The sequence below is a fragment of the Cydia splendana genome, chromosome 3 (assembly GCF_910591565.1).
Source record: "Cydia splendana chromosome 3, ilCydSple1.2, whole genome shotgun sequence".
NCBI classification, from domain to species: Eukaryota; Metazoa; Arthropoda; class Insecta; order Lepidoptera; family Tortricidae; genus Cydia; species Cydia splendana.
Window position 1 is genome coordinate 19,029,129 of NC_085962.1, and position 22,036 is coordinate 19,051,164.

The 22,036-nt window shown below is 40.6% G+C and overlaps 1 protein-coding gene across 1 annotated transcript in view; it reads left to right on the forward strand.

The window, feature by feature from the left end:
• LOC134789370 (tyrosine-protein phosphatase 10D-like) overlaps positions 1-22,036 on the forward strand; it is an 83,212-nt gene that overhangs the window by 13,345 nt on the left and 47,831 nt on the right. The window contains exons 5-9 of the mRNA XM_063760000.1: positions 18,254-18,357; positions 19,367-19,638; positions 20,834-21,027; positions 21,246-21,355; positions 21,641-21,801. Of these exons, the coding sequence (XP_063616070.1) occupies positions 18,254-18,357; positions 19,367-19,638; positions 20,834-21,027; positions 21,246-21,355; positions 21,641-21,801 (841 nt within the window). The remainder of the gene's footprint in view (positions 1-18,253; positions 18,358-19,366; positions 19,639-20,833; positions 21,028-21,245; positions 21,356-21,640; positions 21,802-22,036) is intronic.

The window sequence follows — 22,036 nt, forward strand, 5'->3', positions numbered from 1 at the left end:
GCGCGAGTCCATACTTGAAGTCGCGCTCGATGTAAGGTGTCGCGCGCGAGAACGCTATCATGCTAGCAGGTTATATGTCTTTGCAATAACTTTAACGGTCTCCTAGTCCAGTCGGTAATAGTGACCCAGCCTACGAAGCAGGAGGTCCCGCGGACTCGAATCCCGGTAAGTAGGCCAAGAAAGGTACGCTCGGCTAGTATGGCGGAATGGAAATAATTAGTAATAGCTGAAATTTTCGGTGTATGGGACAGATAATAAATCTAGTGATTACGTCGACACATAATCCAAATAAATATATTACATTTAGGTATTTAAAAAAAAATTTAAAAATATAAAAAATCACAGAAAGTTTGTAAAAAATATTAATAACATTTTTTAAATTTATACTTATAGAGAAATATTTGCTTTATGACATTAAGCATGAATCACACAAAAAATAATTCTGTATCCTACATTTAAAGTAAGTAACCTACGGTTATTATTAAATTCAGTATATTTCCGTCCTCAAAAATGGTAATAGGCTATTTTTTCTCTCATTATTTCCAAATTACAATAAGTACAAGCGTTGCAATTTAATCGTACACTAAATAATACCGTATGGGAGGTTTTATGGGGTTGTGCATTAATTGCCTGGTTAAAAATGGTAATAGATCAATATCATATGGGATTTTTATTATGAGTTCTCCTTCATCGAATACTGTAAAAATCGGCTTGAAATATGATTCGTAACACAAAAAACCATCAAAAACGTTATCGTTGCTTTAAAGTTGCCGCGCACGAGCCAGCGAGCTAACGCGATTGGTCGTTGCATGGAGCGGGGCGACGGAACGATGAAACTTCCATCGCCCCGAGCGCGAATATTTAAAAAAGTATTTAGTATATTTTACTATTTACTCGGTCAAAACATATGTACCAGTGAACGTAAAAAATATGGGAGACTAGATTCGAACTAATTATCAGCTTTAATCTGGGCAAGAGTGCTGTAAATAAGAAAGTTAATTTTACGTAATTGCAGGCTTTCCGTCTTTGCGTGCCCGTTAAATTTAATACAATAATAGGCCAATTATATAGGGCTATTATACTGACACACACCCAATTTGATAGCAGAAAAAGACGCGAAATTAAAATTTTCTTAGGGAAATCAAATCTTCGCGCCTATAAGTTTAAACTTTAGGTTTCAATAGCGGTCATTTAAGTACCACCCCTCACCACTTAAATGTAATTATTGTAGGGACATGGCTGTGACGCAATTTAGAGTCAGCATTTTCGGTGTACAGTTCGAAGGAGCATTTAGCCCAGTCAGTCGCTCAGCGCAAGGCATACAGTGCGCACATACCTACTTAATTAACTAGTGCGATATCGCGGCGCCGCCTGGTCCTTGTCCCGACCTTGTGTAAAATCTATTTGGTAACCTTCTGAGATAATTAATTGGAGTTAGAATAAATCGGTGTTGTAAAGTAACCTTAGTTTACCTCATCTCCCCATAGGGTACCCCAATACCTAAATTATCAAAAACGACAGTTGCTAATGTTCCCCAAAGTAAGCATTTCTAGTTAATGCTGCAATACAGTGGTACCGGGCACCTTGCGACGCAAGGCCGAGCAGGAATCGCAAACCTTAAAATATTTGCACTAATTAATTGAGTTAGGATTTTGTTAGTACTCTTTAATTGAATAGCAAAAAATATAAGTTATGCATTAGAAATACCGTTTTTATTCGATTTTTAATTAAGTAATTATTGTTAAACTTATTTTTACCGTGTGGTGTCGGTTAAAATTTCACTAGTAACATCATTTGGCGACTAGGGCAATAAAAGTCGACACCACAACCAACAAATTAACAAACAACAATAACCAACAAATTAATAAACAACAAAAATTTGCAGTAATATTCCAAAACTCGACTGAACGCAAGCGCACCGAACCGTGTCGCTCCCCTGACGCGACTCAGTGTCATAAAACGTAAGGCCGTGGTATTAACGACAGCGGATAGCTGAGCGGCGAGCGGTGACTGCAGGCGGCAATAAGGTGTTCAGTTAATATTTTTATAATTTGAAATGACTTCGTTTCCATGTAGAAATAACCAAACAGACTTTAGAAGCATTTAATATTTTATTTGTGGCCGTATAAATTATGTTTTATTGGTAAATTAACTACAATTATTCATATTTGTGGATAAAACAATATAGTACTATAATTAATACTAAATTAACATTAAATAAATACATTATTTATGACATAAAAATACATTGCGCGTATTTAACTACTTAGCACTGTTTAATTACGATACTTGCAAGCAAGTAGTAAAGTATATGGCTCCATCCTATCCTGTACCACGATATACAAGCGATAACATTTTTGCGACAGTTTTGTATAGATAATGGATTTGTCGCTAGAAAATTACGATATCGAGATAAAAGTCAGGTCTCTGAGCGCTATTGAAACCTAACGCTATACATGTTTTAAATTTGCCGCGCTTTTTCTAGTCAAGCTGAATGTGTTTCACTATAGAATAGTAATCGAATTGGTTCAGATTTAACGTTTAATGCATATAAATAACATAATTAGTAAATAACATAATTAGTGAATAACATAATTTTGGACTAAGTACTTTATACATACCTACATGACATCAGGCTATGGTTTGGCGCACCGTGACCCTGAACGGCGCGGTAATGTGTTACGGCTGTTAAGTGAAGTCCAGACGGGATGATCAAATCGACCGATTTGATCAGAAATGAAATTGGGGTCAATCTCCAAATTAAGCAACAATTAAACAACTGTACCGATATTTGGAACCTCAGAATAATATACCCGGCCGGATACCGGATAGTAACTTTGCTTGATTTCAGAGTAAACAAATTGGATTTAAGAAACAGTCACGGTCATATTGTACATTACTCGTTTATTATTTCAAAACAATTTAAACATCCACTCACTTGCACGCGTAGGTACCTACTCATTTCGAACATAGAAATGAGTCCGCGCCAATGTTCACCACGAAACAGGTTAAAACCTGCACAATGCGCACCTAAAAACCGAAATGTAGGTATTGTTAAATTTAGTTTGTAGTTAATTAGTTTTTTGGTGTAAGTGTATGAACCAAGGTCTGAAATAAATGATTTTTTATTTTTTTTATTGTTCCGCCGGCCGAAGATTCGGCGGTCGGATACCGAATATTTGGCCGACGGTCGGGCCGAATATCCGGTATCCGACCAAACAACTATCCATTGCATTTCTAATTGAGAGTGGCAACACTATCGTAGGTCGTATTGCCCTTTTCTAGCATATACGTCCCTCGCTCCTACACTCCCACCACACAGGCAGAGGGGCTACCGCGAAAACCGAAATTCGCAAATTGCGGGGATCTTACTCTTTTACTCCAATGAAGGCGTAATTAGAGTGACAGAGAAAAATGCCCGCAATTGACGATTTTCGGTATTGGCCGGTAGCCCTACAGGTTGCTTTGTCAGTTATACAAGGCAAATTTTCAAGTCATTGGCATGCTGTTTTTCCATCTGGAAGGTCGTGAAGCTAAACTGCTGGTGAGTTGTTGAATTTGTACCTCAGTTTAGCTGACTATATTGAAATAGTTATTTATTTTACAAGGGGGCAAAGTTGTTGTTTAACCGCTCGTGCTAATATTGATACTTGAGCAAGTAAAACATTCGAAACATGGAATCTTGAGCGTTGCGAGGGTTTCAAAGCACGAGGGTTAAACAAAATTTGCCCCAAGTGAAACACAAAATGTTTCACCACACCAACCCGAAGCAAATATTAAATGTAAAAATATCATACAAAATCAAATACAAATGAATTTTATTAAATATTTATGATTTAAAAGTCAATTCTACCAGCAAACATAAGAAAACAACTCAAAATTTGGATTTGATTCCTTTGCCTCACTTGTGAAGAAAATGAAACTTTGCTCTCAGTCTTTGAAGTGCAAAGTAAGCCTTTCCGAGCTGGTGTGAAATAAATAATTAAATTTTTCACGCCACTGTTCGGAAATGTGGCAATAGATGGTCTAAAACCAAGCTGGAAAGTAGGCAATAGCTGTAGCACTTGAACCACCACTACTACACTCGCGTGCAAAAGTATTGCATCACTTTGCATTTTTTCGTCCGCACCCAATATCTTTGTAATTCTATACCCGATTCTGAAAATTTTGGTATCAACTGAAAGCTTATAATGTAACGCATTAGAAAAATGGTAAATTCAATGAAATTTCGAATCTGAAGACTATAAAAAATCATAAAACTGAAAGTAGTCGCATAATGCTCCAAAAATAAATCCGGAAACTTGAGAATAAAAGTCAATTTTTTTAATACAATATCGTTTATTATTATTAAATTAATACTTGGTATTGCCACCTACAGGCCTCCTTTCACAAACCAAGTGGTTTTTCATAGACGTAATTAATTTTCTAATGTGATCATGAGGAATAGCGTCCCACTCCTCCAGCAAGGCTCCCTTCAACTCCTCAACATTGACCAGGGCAGGATTCCGCTTTCGAACCCTCCTTTTTAGGTAGTCCCACACGTGTTCAATGGGGTTAAGGTCCGGGCTCATCGCTGGCCAGTCCATTGTGTCGATGCCCACTTCGAGAAGGTAGGCTGCGGTGGCCCTAGCGGTATGACACGGGACATTATCCTGCATTAGGATGAACCCCTCATCAAAAATACCGGCATAAGGAACAACATGTTCCTCCAGGATATCAGTGATGTACTTGGCAGCGGTCAATCCACTGTCACGGCCCCCGCCAGGCACGAAAACCAGTTCTGTCCGCCCGTCGTAGGAAATGCCGCCCCAGAACATTACGGATCCACCGCCATAGGCGACCCTTTCGGAGAAGAAACATTGAGCGAACTGTTCTTCTGGCCTTCTGTAGACTCTTCCTTTTCGGTCACATCCATTCAAACACATTCTGCACTCTTTCAAGAAGAGAACTGGGGTTCATTGCTCAATGGTCCAGTCCTTGTGATTTTCAGTAAACTCTCTTTAGGCTGTACGGTGTCGCGCCAGCAATCTGGGCACCGCTGCGGGCCTCCTGGGTGTCAAGTTCGCTTTCTTAAGTCTTCTTCTTATTGTCTACTCACTGGCAGCCACTCCTCGTACCTCACGCAGACGCTGCTGGATGGCAATGCTGGTCTGGTGTCGATCTCGGAGAGATGTTGTGACAAAGAAGCGGTCGTCCCTCTCTGATGTACACTCTCTGCGGCCGCTTCTTGGTCTTGAAGTAAAGGATCCAGTCCCCTGGAACCTCTGGAAAACTCTGCAAACTGCAGATTGGCTTAAATTCAGCTCGGCAGCTACTGAACGTTGGCTACGCCCCGCTTGCAGGGGCTGGATGATTTGGCGGACTTCAGCTTCAGTGGTTTCCATTTTTCCAGGTCTTTTTCACGGGAAAATACGCGGAGATATGTAACGATCGACTTCTGATAAGTGACTGATAACAACCCCTTCTCTACCCCCGTTTTATAAGGGTCAAGGGTAACGCAACTCGTGCGCGTGATAACGTGAAATCGCTCACAAATCGGGAAAATGCCGATAATTTGAAAAATACTGGGCCGATTTCCATGTTTTTTTACTTTTCGTAAAGCTAAAACTTCAAGGAACATGATTACATTAAAATAATTTAGAGAAATTAACCAGTTTACAAATATATTGGATGCGGACGAAAAAATGCAAAGTGATGCAATACTTTTGCACGCGAGTGTACAATGTTTCATTATTATCATCATCTGTCATTGGTGACAGTTCGCTACAGCAATGAGTATAATTTAAAACATAAAAATCAATAAAAGGTCTTTTTTGGCGCAACTTTTTCCTTCAAAAATAAATTTAGGTTATTTATAGGACCAATTTCTTGTTTAAAAAAAAACGAAATGTCAAACTATTCATTCATTCAGTCAGTTCATTCGATTCACGCTTAAGGCGTTTTTTACTTTTGTAGCTGTTTGTGGTTTTTTTAGCAAAAACGCTTCTAAGTTTAGAGTCCGTTTGAAGCAAACAACATAAAAACGCCTCTTAAATGTGATAAAAAAGAAAAAAAGGCGGGATCGGAAAATTCTCACTGAATTGGATAGTAATATAAAATATAAGAAACACGTATCTACGCTCGCTATAAAAATGTATAAAGCTCGCTCGCTATAAAGTTCTTCTAGTGAAGAAAATGATATTCTTACGCTGACGCCTACCGAAATTCAAGAGACAGCACAGGCAGTGGCTAGTAATTTGCTACCAGAGAAATCGCGGGCTAGTACTTATAGTTATCCAAATGTTTCCTTATTTCCTCGCAGTAGTCGTGAAAAGCACTATGTAATGCCTCGGCCGGAAACGCTAAATATGGAGTCGTATTATTCGAGGGCTTCCACCAACGTGTCGGCCCTCAAACTCACTCGTCCATCTTTTAGCGGTTTTCCGTCCTCTCCTACAATGTACTATAGTTGTCCGTTAAATTATCTAGCAAATAAATCGATCCGGAATAGTGATGTGAAAGTGCAAGAGGATATTAGAAAGAGAGATGCCTAAGAGTAGCATACCATAATGAATACATGTGTCTTAGCTGTATATTGTATTGTTATAAATAATGTTAAAAATGCTTTATGTTGTTAATGTGTTCCAAATTGTGCCGCTTTGGCATTAGCTGTAAGGTGCAATTTGTTATTTGAAATAAATAAATAAATACAATAAATGTTAATTTTACAAAATGTACCTATCAAATTGTATACTTTACTAAATATCTCTCTCCTCACAGGTGTTACAATAAAGGGTGTACGTACTACATTATTAATTAAACACTCATAATATAATTATATTACATACACATAATAAGTATATCATAGGATATGTATAATCACATTGGTTTGGCGTCTTCCCACCACCAGGCGATAACAAACATGTTTCAATATTATTCTTAGGTTCCGAATATCGGTACAGCTGTTTAATGACAGCATTTACACAAAAATAAAACGCTAATTAAATAACTTATCATATTCGGAACTACAGATGCAACGGATAGTTGTTTGGCCGCATACAGGATACGGGAGGTACGGCCTGACCATAGGCCGAATATTCAGTATTCAGCTGCCGAATATTCGGCCGGCGGAAATATTCAGGTTTTTCAGGTGCGCATTGTGGAAGTTTTGGCCTGTTTCGTAATGAAATATCGCGCGGTATATAGGTCTATCACTAGGTACGAAATTAGTGCGCGAGCTAGTGAATGGAACGTTTAAATTGTTTTAAAATAATAATCGAGTACGATTATATTCCGATATCAAGCATAGTTATTTAGTACCCTTATTTTAGTATCCGGTATCCGTCCGGATATTAAAATAAGGGCGAGATAGGATACCGGATAGTAACCGAATATCCGGTGCATCTCTATTCGGAACCTAAATTTTTAATCCTGCATGGTGCAAATATGTATAATATTGAGACAATGACTTGAAAATTTGTCTTGTATAACTGACAAAGCAACCTGCCTGTGTGGTAGGAGTGTGGGGTAGAGAGGGAGGTATATGCTAGAAAAAGACAATACGACCTAGGGGCTGTCCATACATGACGTCATCTATTTTTGACAATTTTTGTCGCCCCCCCCCCCCCCCCCCCCCATAAAATCATCAAAAAATCATGCTTCGAATGACACCGTTTCCACCTGCGTCATGCTACGATCATCCGATGTCCAGACCCACTCCCCCCCCCCCCAAATTTGAAATGACTTAAATTTATGAATAGCCCCCTACGACAGTGTTGCCACTCTCAATATTATTTATTCTTAGGTTCCGAATATGGTAAGTTATTTAATTAGCGTTTTATTATTGTGTAAAACGCTGTCATTTTAAAGCCGTACTTTTCGCCTTATTGCAAAGGAGTAAGGTGCAAAAGTGTAAACATATATTTCACGTCGACTCTTATTATACTATGTTATACTTATTATGGAACTTACTATGTTATACTTATTATGGAACGTAAACTATGAATTGAAAGAGCACGAAATAGTCAATATAATACGTTTGTTGAAAAAAAAAGTCTACAGACGCTTAGGCGCGAAGGGTTATTGTCTCATAGAAAATTTGAATTTCGCGCCTTTTTCTACTGACAAAGTTGTTGGATAGACGTTAATATCAAATTAAAGAGTGGGCCTACACACTTCGCTGTGACAGAATGTGAAAGTGTCACCAAAACTGTCAAATGACTACGATAATAAGTATTCCTTTTATAATGCCACTCCACACTATGCCATTCTGAAATTAAATAAGAACGATAGATAGTCATGCGCAATTTTTATTTTTGGAGTGGGTCATAATTGACGTATATAATTACGAATATAATTTGAACATCAACCAATAATATTGGATATGATATCAGTTATTTTTAATCAGCTATCATTCACGCGCGCGTTCATTTTGCTCAGACTTGGCCGCACAAATATTTGGTGCGAGCGAGACGCCCGCGCACGTTCGAATTGGCCTGTCACTTGTAGCAACTTGTAGGTAAGTACATACTTACCTACATACTATCCACGCGTCCTTGGCACGAACTCCCGCCACCGCCCGCATTGAAACTGTCCCCGCGCGCCGCAAGGAAATGTAATCCTTAGCATTAGCGCAAAGAGTTCAAATTTGGTAGTTTCATTTAGCGAATTTGATAAAATGCACATATTTATTACATTGACCATATTTTTGTGTGATTATGTATTGAATATCACTTTGAACGTTATCAGAACAAAGTCTGCAAGAAATTATATCTATAACCATTTTTTCTAGCATGTTTAAGGCGTAAATATATATACAAGTGTTACAAATCATATTGATGTCGGATTCTCGGATAAATAGCTTAATGAGGTAGTTTTATGGTAATTCAATCAAAGACCTAATTATTACTTTTTTTTTATATCAAGTTACGACGTATATCCGTGAGGCCCCGCCATTTATTGAATTAGTTATTTTCCGTGTTAATATTTTGACTGATTCCATTGTCGACTCATTATAAATATTATTTTCGTCACGTTTACTAAAAATACTATTACTATTTTTAACAAACAAGAACGGCTCTTTTTTTTAACTATTTTTTTTTACCTACTTCCGGACAGAAAGTTTTTTGGATTCGAAAATAAAGTATCTTAAAATGATCTAAAGAACAGGAATAAAAAAAAAATTGCCTATTACTAATTAATGTTTAACGTAAGCGTATCTTTACTGGAGTAAAGGGCATTTATTGGTGTGTTTATCAAGAATATATTATTTGGGTGAATCAACTTTTTCTAGTCACTGGTTGCCATCCATGGTTACGGTCTCCTGGGTCACTCTTAAAACACTAGTTATTTCGTATTTAAATGAACCAAACTTGAATTTTTTGGTAGTGATAAGGCCTTTCCATAATGGAACAACTACTAAGCACGTTTGTAGAACATGGTACAGCAGCTCTTCTAAGAAACTATGCTACTATTGTCTCCTGGCTGATGGGACAGAATAACAACAAGAAATAGTTGATCGACCCATTTGTTCCTGAGCTATGGATGGCATCTATATATCTAAGTACGTTTTTACCGATATTAGTGTTAATATCGTCGCCTTTCCGTGCCGTTGTCGTCGCTTTGCTTAGTTTGGGGCTAGGTCGATTTGTGTAAGATGTCCCCAATTATGTATTTATTTATAACTCTTTTGCAAATTGTCAGTAAACAGTATACCTACCTAATGGTCCCGCGTGGATATGCATCACATGCGTTGCACCGCGACCGTCGGTTTTCACCGCGAATGCTGTCCGTTAAGAAAGCGGAACACGCTTCGCTCGAGTATGACATATATTATTATGGCTTCGAGTTTACCGCCTCACCACCCGCCGCCGCGGTGACGTCGGTTGCGTCACTCGCGGATAATCGAACCAGGCCAAAGTGAATGGGTAGATTTAGATTCAATTATCTTGGTGTCGATTGCACCTACCATCCACAGCGATTAACGCATACGTAGGGAATTGATAGAACACAGTCGAGAAATATTTACGGATTGGATATTGCGTTAAAATGAGCCGGGGTCAGTGTGTTGACCATGAATAAAGCCGATGACGCTACCGCCACTTCCTTCCGTTCCGTCCGTGTTAGTGACGTTAGCGTTGTTCAGTTGTGTGACAGATTGCGCGTCCGTCCTTGTGGATTGTTGGCATTTAACTTTACTAGCTAGCTAGCTAGGACTCTCATTCTTTCAAACCTTCTAAAACGATTAAATACCTAGTAGATTGTTAAATTTGCTATACGCAAGGGATGGAAGGTACTTATTTCTGACGAAATTATTTCACTTACTCTTTTCTCTTTATTCCCACTCCGTTCGAGTGCTAATACAATATATGTAGTTTGAAAAAAAGTCAACAGAATATGGATCGAAAAAATTCAAGAATTTAGAATTTATATATGTAAGAATATTTTAATATTTATAGCAAAACCGGCATTTATGGTATGACGAATATGGCCAGTGACAATGTGAATAGAGGTGTGGCGTCTGCGGTCGCGGCGTTTCTGAGGTTTTGCGGTTTTATTGTCTCTGCTACCATTCATTAATCTTACAGAAACTTCCTATTGTTTTCCTTTTACAATCTATTTTCTGTCGTTCACATACAACATGAATCAAAACAGATATTGAATCATCGTTTCGTTCCTAGCACTGACCGGCCGAATTGATGATATATATTGTATCGCCCCCCTTTAAGTCAAACATAGGTACATTGACAAGTGAAAAATAAGGTACTAGAGCGATAAGGTAAGGTAAGAGTCTGTGCGGAAAGTGAAGAGTCGTTGAATGTAAGGGATCCCATATATATGTCGGCGGCCGATCGTAAGATCAGGCATATCGTGAAATTCCTAGGCATATCGTGAAACGTGAAAATCTTTGACTAGTTCCCTGAGTCGACGGAGCCTCGCTACGCGGGGCTCCTATTTCTGGGCAGTTTGCCCTTCGGGCATCTGAAGCAACCTAACGAACCTATCCTACCTATGTATTGGTTTAATGTGACTATCGTCAAAACAGTACACAGGAACATTACGATCTGCCCGATCTTACGATCGGCCTACGACATATACATTCCACGACTCTTCTTTTCCCCCACAAACTAGTACTAGTATTAAATTTAAAACGATAAATAAAAGAGAATCAAATTTTTTGTCAATTGTGAGTAGTTCGGTCTTTTCGTTCGATACCAAATTGCACGCTACGTTGTTGTTTGTAAAATTCAAATTTGACCAAAGTTAGCCTATTGTTGTATCAAAACCTATTGTCTCCTTCATGGCTCGTTAGGGCGACATTGGTCGCTCGGTGACATCATAACAACCTCGCAATGCCATCCATACCACTTGTCTTAATTAATATTTCGTGTATCTTTCGAATACATATTTGGACTAATACCTAACAACAAGTTTTTTGTTAATGTCACGACAGATCATATCTATAACGCATCCAGACCAAATATATAACCTGTTCCTACGATCAGACTAAACTTCCAGGTTGTTGTCAAAACACGTATCGCTTTTTGTAAAGCTATTAGAAATTGGTAGATAGTTTTGACGCGCAGTCTAATCTCCTATTATTGATGCTGACTGTAGAAAATAAAATCTGAAATCATCGATAGCTAGTTTAAATTACTTCATAGCTGGTATGCGTTTATTTGCAAATGTGACAGAACCAGGGCGCCCGCGCGCTTCGCTTTTGACATCACCTGCTAGAATAACGCGCAATATGTTGCCAAATGTCGACGGATACCAGTAGCTCTATGAACGAATGAATGAAAATCTTTATTTTAGGCAAGTAGTGACCCATACATAAGTACCTTAAAACTAACATACTCTTGGACTCCAGTTAACGCCACATGCTAGTGTGTAAGAGCTCTTTACGCTGCGTAAAGCGTCACATTGCAATATTTCAATACAATATGTTACATACAATTTATTCGTTCCTCTATTTGACAGAAATCGTTGTAATTGACAGTAATGCGACTAACTGCCGACTATTTTGCTCAAAGTGTCCGTATTCCGTATGCGTAGATTCACCTCGGACCCACAGGTGATCGAGATATTCCAAATGAGCAATGCGTGTAAGTACACATATTTGAGGGTTCCGTTCCTTCATAACATACAAAACGCCATACAAGCAAAAGGGCGTATCTTCAAGGCACTTACGTCGATTTAATATTAGTAGGACTTAGGAGATCCTACATATGGTCGACCTTCACCAATCTGTCTGACGGATGAAACTATGACAGAAAATATGTTCCAGCACATAAATAAATAGGGTTGCCTAAAGAAATATGGTCAAAGCTATTAATAAGGAATTTTTGAAAAAAAAATTTTTTTCGGCTAATTTCACTGATTTGTCTGACGAACGAAATAAGTTTCAATGGAAAGTATACAACTTGTACAATATAAATCAACTAGACTGACTGTCTTTTTCCGGTCACTATTATCAGAGATATATGTAACTCCGTATAAGATAAATAAAGTCTAAAAAAAAACGTGCCTCGGAAATCAAGAAAAATTCATTCTCGAATAGATGGCGCCATTACCTTTGGCCTATTCTCGGCTAGATGGCGTTGACGACACCGTTTGATATTTACCTAACAATTGTAACACATATCAGTGAAAGAACATGGGTCACTGGCAACCCTTATTTGTGACCGGATTTTCGCAGGCAACCCTATACTACAATATTTGCAATAAAATTACCAACATTTTGATGTATAATTCAAGCGTCAGACAGATGAGTGCAATTATCGATATAAAATCACCTCTTTAAATACGGCAACCACATAATAGTGACCGGAAAAAGATAGGCAACCTAGTTGATTTATGTTGTACAAGTTGTATACTTTCCATTGAAACTTATTTCGTTCGTCAGACAAATCGGTGAAATTTGCCAAAAAAAATTTTTTTTTAATAGGGAATATTAGGCAAAGCTCTGCGTAGGTGGCACCTTTGTGGCACATACAGTAAACAAACCACATTGACACATCACACGTCACGTCAAGAACATGGCCTACCGCGAAACAAGAAAATCGAAATTTCGTTATCCAATCTCTCTATCACTCTTGAATACTCGAGCGATAAAGAGGTAGATAACTAAATTTCGATTTTCGCGTTTACCGGTAGGCCCTTTTTAACAAACCGCCTTGATGCATCAATGTCAAATTTTATGGTCTGTGAAAACTTGTCAAAAAACAGTTTAAGGCACAGTATGTATAAGTTAGTCTATGAATTTACTGAGTCGGTAGTGCTGCACTCTGGCGGCAGAACATTGCAGTAATATCCCCTATTTATTAAAAATAGTCTAATGACCATATTTCATTAGGCAACCCTATTTATTTATGTTCTGGAACATATTTTCTTTCATAAAATATAAGTTTCATCCGTCAGACGTATTGGTGAAGGTCGACCATATATGTGGGATCTTAGACCATATGATGAGAAGTTTTTGGAAAACACTCATTAATGGCTCAATCAATCATATAAATATATTTCGTGGAAAGTTTTTTGTACGCCCGCTTCAAAAGTTAGAGAGGGGATGGTGTAAAATATACATATACCTGAAAATTTCCGAGCAAAATGGTTGTGACATACGGACAGATATAGACGGACGGTCGGACATACGGACATGAAGAACCTATAAGGGTTCCGTTTTTGCCATTTTCGTCAAACCTATTCTCGCGTGTGTTTGTCATCGACCTTGATAGTGACCATTAGGTACTTGTTAAGTTCCCACACGGGCACTTAACAAGTACCTAATGGCCCTATTATCCTCTTGTTATATCAGCGGAACCTATTTATTTGAAAGCATTTGGTAGTAATTATTTATAATCATTATAATGTATGTTGCGTACGGTCAATATTTTTTTATTAGCTTGATTTCTAAACTCATGTGTATAAATATTAAATTTGCTATTATTACTAAGAATCCGCTGTCCGTCCGTCCGTCCGTCCGTCCGTCTGTCACCAGGCTGTATCTCGTGATCTGTGATAGCTAGACAGCTGAAATTTTCACAGATGATGTATTTCTTTTGCCGCTATAACAACAAATACTAAAAACAGAATAATATAAAGATTTAACCACTTAAATACCACTGTTGTATGGGAGCCCCACGCTCCCATACAACAAACGTGATTTTTGACCGAAGTTAAGCAACGTCGGGCGGGGTCAGTACTTGGATGGGTGACCGTTTTTATAGATAATGGTACGGAACCTTTCGTGTGCGAGTCCGACTCGCACTTGTCCGGTTTTTCATTATTCTTCAACGCCTATCGATTCTCATTTTATCAACCATAAAAAAAAACAAGTTTTAGGTATATATAACTAGCCTATAATAATATGGTGTCCCACTGCTGGGCAAAGGCCTCCCCCGTCGATCTCCATCCGTCTCGGTTTTGAGCAATTGAGATTTGCGTCCAGGTATAAGAAAATAAATCCCATAAAAGTAGGTAGGTACCTACTTACGGCGCTGCTTGCAATAATATCCTATAGGAGGATATTATTGCAAGCAGCATATCAAGCGTTCTCATATAGTATACTATATGAGAAATTTTAACACTTACCTTAATATTTTCTTCATTGTTTTAAATAGTTCGTTGGTAGCGGTACAGTAACAGTACGAGTAAGTATTCGTTCCGCGGCGGATTCGCGACGCGTGCTTGACTTTATTATGTGAGAGCGACAACGACTTGCTTTGTTACGATATCATTATGGGAGTAATGAGAGTAAATAATGTTTCTTTTATAAAAAAATATATAATAAAACACGACGGCAATGGCTTAACTGAAAAATACTACCGATTCAAAAAGGAAATATACCTCAATATTTTCAGAACTTAGCTTATTAGGTACGTAGCTTCTTTGGTCAAAGCATAAGCATTGCGATACAGCGAGGGGTTCCACAGGGGTCTATTTTATAACAATATGAATTAGTGTCCGACCGAAGGTTCGGTTTCGGTTTCGGCCAGTTTCGGCCAAAAAATCATGTTTCGGCTGTAGTTTCGGTTTCGGCCAAAAAACGGCCGAACCTTTCGGCCGGGCCGAAACTTACGATATGGTACTTCGGACAAAGACCAAAAGTTGGGGAATAAGTAGGACAACAATATTATTACATATCTACATATACTGATTCATGTATAGGTACAGAAATTAATTGGTTTATTATAAAACACTATTCCACTAATGAGAGCGCCACTGGACGGTCGCCGCAGTCTTAAGAGGCTGTCAATACCTATAACGCGCACATTGTCTAATTGTATCGGAGTGAATGAGATAGCAATGTCGCACGTAGCCGTTGGCCGAGTATCAGCTCGGCCCGAGTCGAACAATGTCTTTTTCGCTCTTATTCAGTCATTTTTCTATCTACCTCTAATGGCAAATTTTAAGCGAGGCTAAAGGCTACGCTCAACTAGGGCCGTAAAGTTGATATTCTCAATAGTTAATATTTTGCGAAGCTGAACAGCTGACTATTGATTAAAACGAACAAAAAACCCTTAAAAGTGTCCCCAGTACAATTTTTCATACGAATGCTCGACCTTAGCCTCACTTTTTACCTCAATTTACCATTGGTTTGTGTTCCACATGTCCTCTACTTCAGCTTAGCCTTTGGCCTCGCTGCGCCATGCTCGGCCTGCGGTCTCGCTTTTTAATACAATGGACATTGGTTGGAGTCTGTGCTTAACTACTTATCCTGAAGCCTAAAGCACGGCTTTGACTTCGCATGAAAATTCGCCTAACTGGGGCACTTCGGACTTTTAGGCCCAGGTGTAGATCGGTACCCGGCCTTGCGATATTGTTAACAAAAAATTTCGCGCTCGCTGCGCTCGCATTTTTGGTTGACCCTGTATCTACATGTTAGCTTGACTGGTGAATGAATAGAGTTAGACCAAGAAAATTCTGCAATGATTTTGATGGCATACGCAGTGCTACTAGTGCAAATGTTTTTTATACATCATAATTTCATAGAAGTTTTGAAGTTTAAAGTAACACTTGCACTGCATGTGTTATCAAAATCGTTGCAGAATTATCTTGGTCTAACTCTAGTAATTTTCTTAAAAAACTGCTTAAGTAACATCAATTTCAAGGACATTGGGTGTTGACAGCCCCATAATATGTGTGTAAAAGCGGTTTTATGACATTTTTTCAACGATTTTAACAAGTCTACAAAAGTTTCGGTTTCGGTTTCGGCCGAAACTAGAGCCAAAGCCGAACATTCGGTTTCGGTTTCGGTTTCGGCAAAAAAACATGTTTCGGTCGGACACTAATATGAATATTATAAGTACTCATTTCAGGAGTGACTCAGGATCAGGGCTATGAAAGTGTGAAAGTTTAATTCTTTGTTACTATAATATTTCATGCGATTCGAATCTATTGTCTGACAATCATCATCATCATCTCAGCCATAAGACGTCCACTGCTGAACATAGGCCTCCCCCTTGGACCTCCATACGTACCGGTTGGAAGCGACCCGCATCCAGCGTCTTCCGGCGACCTTAACAAGGTCGTCTGTCCATCTTGTGGGTGGACGTCGAAACATGGTCTTTCACTATCGGCCTCATGTCAAAACTCGAAAGTCCCTCAATGAGCTATGGAGAGGGCTATGCTCGGAGTTTCTCTACGTGATCGAATCAGAAATGAGGAGATCCGTAGACGAACTAAAGTTACCGACATAGCCCACCGGATTAGTAAGCTGAAGTGGCAATGGGCAGGCCACATTGCACGCAGAGAAGATGGCCGATGGGGTCGAAAAGTGCTCGAGTGGAGACCACGGACTAGCAAGCGCAGCGTCTGACAATACGATTAAATAAATATGAATACACTTGAAACTAGGCTAGTTCCATTTATATAGTGCTACTTTTAATGTTTATTTTATTAATATTGACGTCATACGTTTATATCGATGGAACGCCAGATTGTGACTAGAATACACATTGATTCAATGTACTGATCAAAAAATGACATTCACACATGACTTTTTCCTTTATAGGATAGGTTGTTATTACGAGAGAGGCCCATCGCATACGTGCGCTACATAACAGACATTATTTAGTTTATTTTCCCTAAACAGATGTGCAGTCGGAAATAAGGGAACTACGTCATAGGAAATGTAATCGTCCTTTTATATCACATCGCGTGGGAACGTTCGATCGCGAGAATCCTTGCATTTTTATTGTTTGCCATAGCATTTATATAACTATACATGATTGACTTGTTATGTCATTTTTAGGGTTCCGTACCCAAAGGGTAAAACGGGACCCTATTACTAAGACTTCGCTGTCCGTCCGTCCGTCCGTCCGTCCGTCCGTCCGTCCGTCCGTCCGTCCGTCCGTCCGTCCGTCCGTCCGTCCGTCTGTCACCAGGCTGTATCTCACGAACCGTGATAGCTAGACAGTTGAAATTTTCACAGATGATGTATTTCTGTTGCCGCTATAACAACAAATACTAAAAACAGAATAAAATAAAGATTTAAATGGGGCTCCCATACAACAAACGTGATTTTTGACCAAAGTTAAGCAACGTCGGGAGTGGTCAGTATTTGGATGGGTGACCGTTTTTTTTTTTGCATTTTTTTTTTGCATTATGGTACGGAACCCTTCGTGCGCGAGTCCGACTCGCACTTGCCCAGTTTTTTTATAGCGTTACGCCCCATTTAATGAATTAAAATTACAAAGGACAATCGAAATATGATGGTACAGTCCAGTTCATAAATATTGTATACAATTTTCACCTTATTGCGATGGATTAAATTATGGTGAAGAAATGTATACATATTTATAACTCGACTGTAAGAGTAGTCAAATGGTGATCCTTTTGCAACATTACCTGTTTTCTTGATTGCCTGAATCGATAGTTTTAATAATAATATGTTCATGTTAACTATGGTATGCTAATATGCTTCCGTGACTAATAATTGCAATGCTAATGTATTGTTGTGTGTAATGTAGATAGTGTTGTATTTTTAGCTAGTCCTACTCCTTTCATTGACCGCAAACCTGCATTTCATGCTTACTGCTGAGCCTAAACTTTATGTACAGATTCAGTTTAAAAAAAATGTTGCTCCCCATACTACGTGACGCTGTACTTAGCCTACGGCAAAAGCCGAGGCCTGACTGTATTGACTGCAATTATTTTGAATATTACCCCCCTTCAGCTTTTCGATAGAAACACTCCGCGAGCCTCACTATCTTTTGGTGGATACCCTTACTTAACCTTTAACCTTACTTACGTGTAATATTTTGTGTTTTAGAGCCCAACACGCCGGGCAAGTTCATCGTGTGGTTCCGCAATGAGACCACGCTGCTGGTGCTGTGGCAGCCACCCTACCCGCCCGGCGCCTACACACACTATAAGGTATACAACATACTGTTTTTAGAGGTAGAATAACGTCAGTGACAAACGCCACATTGCAGGCTAGCATGCAAGCTGGGTCCAGGACAGAGCCGGCTTGGAGAGCACTGGTGAAGTGCCCACAATCGTCACGTCCCTCAGCCATGAGGTTACGACAAGAAAGATTTGTGTCTGTTTTTGTTCTTTAATCGCTGCTTTCTTTTATATCGATAAGGTATCTGCAATTGGGTGCATTAACTTTAAGGCTCCTCTTCACGTTGGGCCAACGCCAACGCCAACGAGGGACGCAGCCATGCGGTAGAATGAGATAGCAATATCACTTGCTCCCTCTAACGCATAAATGCGTCCCTCGTTGGCGTTGGCGTTGGCCCAACGTGAAGAGGAGCCTTTATAGTTATTTTGGATAGTTGTCCAAGTGACGATAGTGCCACAGTTTGTTAGATTTATGTTGTATAACGTTGTTTATCATATATAATATATATCATTACCTGCAAAAAAAGGGTCGTATAAAGTCTAATTGGCACCTGAGCGCGGGCTAGTCCAACGCTCAAAAAACCAGTGTAGGTGCGCACTCCGATAACGCGCCTTTGTTACGCATCTCGATGACACATTTTAGACTGGTTCTGTAGCACTCGACTCGCCGGCACTCAGCACTCATTTTTCCATTTGTTTATTTTGTATCTTATTGCAATTTCCATAGGAGTTGTAATTCAATAACACCGGTTAAAGTGACCGATGCAGGCAGTAGCACACGCCGTTTTACTTAACAATAGACAAAGGATTGGCCGTTCGGGGCCAGCTACAAATCTAACGACTATACTAACATGGGCCATTATGAAAATGGCTTTGAAATAAGTACCACAAAATGCATGTTTGGGAAATCTATTTATTTATGAGTTATTTTTCCCATGTACGTCCAACAGTATCCATGGCAACGAGTGACACTAAAAGGTTGATTCACCCAATTATTTAATTTCGTGCCGATACTCTACTGTTTCCTTCCTAATTACAGGTCTCAATCGTACCACCCGACGCTCGGGAGTCCGAACTGTACGTAGAGAAAGAAGGCGAGCCGCCGGGGCCGGCGCAGGCCGCCTTCAAGGGCCTGGTGCCGGGCCGGCCGTACAACATCTCCGTGCAGACCGTGTCCGAGCCGGAGATCAGCGCGCCCACCACCGCGCAGTACCGCACCGTGCCGCTGCGGCCGCGCGACGTGCAGATACCAGCGCGATACGTCACGCCCACCAAGTTTAGGGTCACCTGGCTGCCGCCCAAGGAGGAGAGGTATACACACAAGTTTCAAAAACACTGCTATATGCCATTTTATTATTATTTATTCTCTTTATTTATTTTTCGTCTTAAGTTAGGTTTGTTATAATATGAATATAAAAGTAAAATATAAAAACACTTACAAAACAATAAAAACTACATATAAACACATTATAAAAAACCTAACCTAGGGTGCCGCCGGCAGCGGGGCTTGGCCCAAGCTGCCGGTGGTCAGGGCCGCAGAGTGAGAAACCGACGTACTATACGCGCCGTGTCCAATATTACCGCCTTCTGCATCTGACCCTTGATCCAACCACCCAGCGAGAGTCTCTCTAGGTGTTGGTCGAGACTCTTCGCTATGAGACCGTTCGCTGACACAACTATCGGAACAATGATCGTCGAGTCAACATCCCACATGGCGGTAATCTCGTGAGCTAAGTCTAGGTACTTGCTGGACTTGTCCTTCTCGGCCTTCACAAGATTCTCATCATGGGGGATGGTGACGTCGGCGAGCACGGCCCGGCGCTGCGATCGGTCTATCAGCACGATGTCAGGCTTATTGGCGACAATAGTCCTGTCAGTGATGATAGATCGATCCCAATAGAGCGTGGCACGACCATTCTCGAGAACAGGCGCAGGTAAGTACTTGTAGTACGGTACTTCGCGGTCCACAAGGCCGTATAGAAGAGCAAGTTGCTGGTGAATAATCCTGGCTACGAGATTATGTCTGTGCAAGTACTCGCCGTTAGCAAGATGAGAACAACCGGAAATGATATGCCTGAGTGACTCTCCGGGACGGCGGCATGCCCGACAAATGTCGACCGTACCGTCCTTCAGGATATATTTCCGATAGTTGTTCGTCATCATCACTTCGTCCGCAATTGCACAGGCAAAACCCTCGGTTTCTCCGAAGAGGTCCCCGAATCGTAACCAGTTCACCGACGCGAGCAGGTCCACATCGGGTCCCGTGAGGGCCTTGTAGAACCGCCCGTGTAGCGCCTTACTCTCCCATGCCGCCTTGCGATCCGCAGTACTTAGTACCACAGGTTTGCGCCAGTTCTCGTTTGCCAAGGAGAGCGGCGTGAGGTTCCTGTCTACTGCCACCACATCACGATGCATCCCACACTCGTTGTTAAGGAAATAATTCCTGAGATTGTACACCTCGCGGTTGTGGAGATTTATTTATTTATTATTATACTTATATTAACAGCGAGTTCGAGAAGTACCAAGTGTCGGTGTCGGGCGGCGGCGCGGCGCGGCGGCTGGCGCCGGTGCTGCGCGCGCGCAACGAGACGCCGGCCGTGAGCTTCGAGGGGCTGGAGCCCGGCGCGCACTACACCGTCACCGTCAAGACCATGTCCGGCAAGGTCACCTCCTGGCCCGCGCCCACAGAGATCACGCTCAGTCAGTTACTGTATATTATACATATATTTTTCTAACTCATCTTACAAAAAGAGCTGGCTATACATTATTCACGTCCACAATAAAACATTTCACCATTTCCACATTTCATCAGTATGCTGTATAGAGTAGGACCTACGTATGGACCATAAAGAAAATTGAATTAAATATATATATTTTTAACAGTAGCAAGAAAATAATGAAATTATTTTTGTGTACAGAACCTCTGCCGGTTCAGGACTTGCAGTGGCGCTACCAAAACGAGACCGATGGTGGCGGCATCCTCGTGTGGTGGACGCCCGCCGAGGGCAGCACACAAGACGAATATAAGGTTTTTATTTTTACAAACTGAGCCTAGTTTCATCTGATGGGAAGTCAAAAATCTCACCCAAATTTCTAACTAAGTACTTTTGCTTTAAAGATACATAAGCTGTCTAGTGTATATATCAGAGGATATTCACTATTTCTAACCACCGAATGGTTAGGTTTAAGGTTAGATATCGTCAGTATTGAATTTCAAAAAGAGTGTAATTCTCAATACCTTCAATACCTTGACATATTTCCGGGACCTAATGTAGTGAATACTTCTTCAACCCCATTGTCCTGTAACCGTCAGGTGTCGTACCACGAGGCCCACGGCTCCGGCGACAGCAGCACGCAGACGACGCCGGCCACCAACATAACACTGGACACGGCGCAGCTGCTGCCGGGCCGCAACTACACGGTCGCAGTCACCGCCGTGTCGCGCGGCGTCGACAGCGCCGAGACCACCTTCAGGTATGTCACGACACGACACCCACCAACATAACACTGGACACGGCGCAGCTGCTGCCGGGCCTCAACTACACGGTCGCCGTCACCGCCGTGTCGCGCGGCGTCGACAGCGCCGAGACCACCTTCAGGTATGTCACGACACGACACCTACCAACATAACATTAGACAAAGCGCAGCTGCTGCCGGGCCGCAACTACACGGTCGCCGTCACCGCCGTGTCGCGCGGCGTCGACAGCGC